The following is a 2,243-nucleotide window of genomic DNA, read 5'->3' as shown; positions in this document are numbered from 1 at the left end:
TAGGGCTGGGCGATATAGCTAAAAAATTTATCAACGATATAATGTTTCATATCGTTCGGTATCGATAATTATTGACATTTTTTATAACCTTTTTTAATAGAGCAATAGAATTTTTTTTTTACATTTAACCACTGTATTTTTAAATTAACTCAATTTATTGAGACAAACAACACATTTTTTTTGTTTGTTTTAACAGTCAAACACAAAATAAAAATTAAACAAATATCTCATTTCTAATGTTTTATATGCAGATTAAATAGGTTAAATTGGCTTGTCTCCCGAGGCCACAGGAGGGCACAATGAGCAAAATAATTCAGCACGTAATGTCAACGCATGGAAATAACTGTCTATAAAAAAAAACATGCATTACGTCTAAATTAACTTATATAAATCAAATATAATTTCGTAAATTGCATAAACAATTATGAACAAAACAGTCACGTATTTATGCATTGCCAGCAGCAGCGCGTCTCGTGGGCTAGACTAACAAAACATTAAACTACAACGTCACTTGCATCATCACCGCATCTCGTGCTCCAACTGAAGACGCTCACCTAACATTGGATTGTACTATTTTTGCATTCAAATGCAAATTTTTATTTTAAATTCGACTAATATTCATTCTTTATTCACAATCTCCTCATCACAGGCAGGCACAGCACTCATGTTCGTGTTTGTGTGTGCTGTCTGCGTCACTCATAGCACGTGCCTATATCGAACATTTTTAATATCGTTCTCGAAGAAGGTGTACCGTCGCTAAATATCGATACCGTGTTATCGCCCAGGCCGAGTCCCAGCCCTATTTTTTTATATTTTTGAGCTTGACAGATGAACTACTAATTATTCAAAAACTGTTATGATGTTCCACAGAAACCAAATAACAGCTTTTGTATCACTGAAACATGCATTTTCTGTAAAGCTGCTTTGAAACAATCTGTATTACGACAGCCACTATACAAATAAATAACTGAATTGAAATTTGACCAGAACGCTTGCATGCAAGCCTGTGTTCTTACTTCTCGTGCAAAGATGCGATCTCTGACGCGCTGGTACTCCTCCTCTCGCTCCTCGATGGACTTGCTGCGGCGGCCGTCTTGCAGCGGTACCCGGATCTGAGACGCGAGACAATCAGATGCACGACCGAAATGTGATGCAAAAGTGAAACGGTGCGACTCACTAACCTGATTATCGTCTTTATCCATGCTGGCATCGTCTCGCTTCAGGATGAACTTCTTCTGGAAGTCCATGTTGCGCTCATCTTTAATGTGCTCAGAGAACCTCTGCTCGGGGCTGAAACACACAGAGTTTGATTAGTTTAATAGACGATGCATCATTATCATTCCCATCATCCACCGCTGTCTTACATGCGTGTGTTGCTGGTCTTGTTGATGATGACCGCTTTGCCGGTTTGGTCCACGTTGTGATCCATGCCAAAGTAGGCAGCGACCCGATGCAGCAGCATGCGATGATATGAGGTCATTTGAGGAAACTTCTTATACTGATTACTGGAAAAAAGATGCAAAAACAACCTCAGTACAAAGAAACGACGACGCATTTATCACAGCAGCACCACCCTTCACCATAATAATAATAATAATAGAGAAAACTAAAATTAACTGTTTAATAAAAACTATCCTTGAAATTCATGCAAAAACATGCTAAGTAATAGAGCAAAACAACCACACTACTGCAATACTCACAATCCACCAAAAGGGGGCAACAAATATCATCTACACCAGTGATTCCCATCTTTTTAGAGTGACTTCAAGGAACGAATCATTGAATCAATGACTTTCACGAACGATTCGTTCAAAGCCACTGATTCGTTCACGAAACACCGCTGTGTGTTGTATTTCTGCTGAACTATTATTTCATTGCAAAATAGAGCAAATACTGACAATACTGTGAAGAACATCACTTAATTTTACCCTTTTGTTTGTTGAACGTTTGTATAAACTCAATGTCACATTTGCAATTGTGTGGATATTTGGATTTGCATTCTTGCTCGTATAATACTATCAACATTAAAAACAAGAACTCGCAAAAGGTATGTTTTGTATCAAGAGTTTGAATCTTAAATTGATCTCTATGCACCTTCTATTTACATGCATACATTTTTACAAAAATTTAGACAATATATAGATATTATTACTATTATTATTTTATATTTAATTTTGACTTAATATAGATATTTTTATTATATTATATAATAATAATAATAATTATAATATTAATGTTTTTTT

At 35.8% G+C, this 2,243-nt stretch overlaps 1 protein-coding gene across 1 annotated transcript in view; it reads right to left on the bottom strand.

Moving 5' to 3' along the window:
* LOC107758180 (R3H domain-containing protein 2-like) overlaps positions 1 to 2,243 on the bottom strand; it is an 86,738-nt gene that overhangs the window by 31,624 nt on the left and 52,871 nt on the right. Inside the window, exons 9-11 of the mRNA XM_016575854.1 lie at positions 1,365 to 1,505; positions 1,182 to 1,290; positions 1,017 to 1,112 (exon numbers count right to left, since the gene is read on the bottom strand). Of these exons, the coding sequence (XP_016431340.1) occupies positions 1,017 to 1,112; positions 1,182 to 1,290; positions 1,365 to 1,505 (346 nt within the window). The remainder of the gene's footprint in view (positions 1 to 1,016; positions 1,113 to 1,181; positions 1,291 to 1,364; positions 1,506 to 2,243) is intronic.

Source organism: Sinocyclocheilus rhinocerous, unplaced genomic scaffold (assembly GCF_001515625.1).
Source record: "Sinocyclocheilus rhinocerous isolate Xijiao unplaced genomic scaffold, SAMN03320098_v1.1 scaffold203, whole genome shotgun sequence".
Lineage (NCBI taxonomy): Eukaryota > Metazoa > Chordata > Actinopteri > Cypriniformes > Cyprinidae > Sinocyclocheilus > Sinocyclocheilus rhinocerous.
The sequence above is the reverse complement of the archived record's forward strand: the minus strand, read 5'-3'. Positions and strand labels throughout refer to the sequence as shown.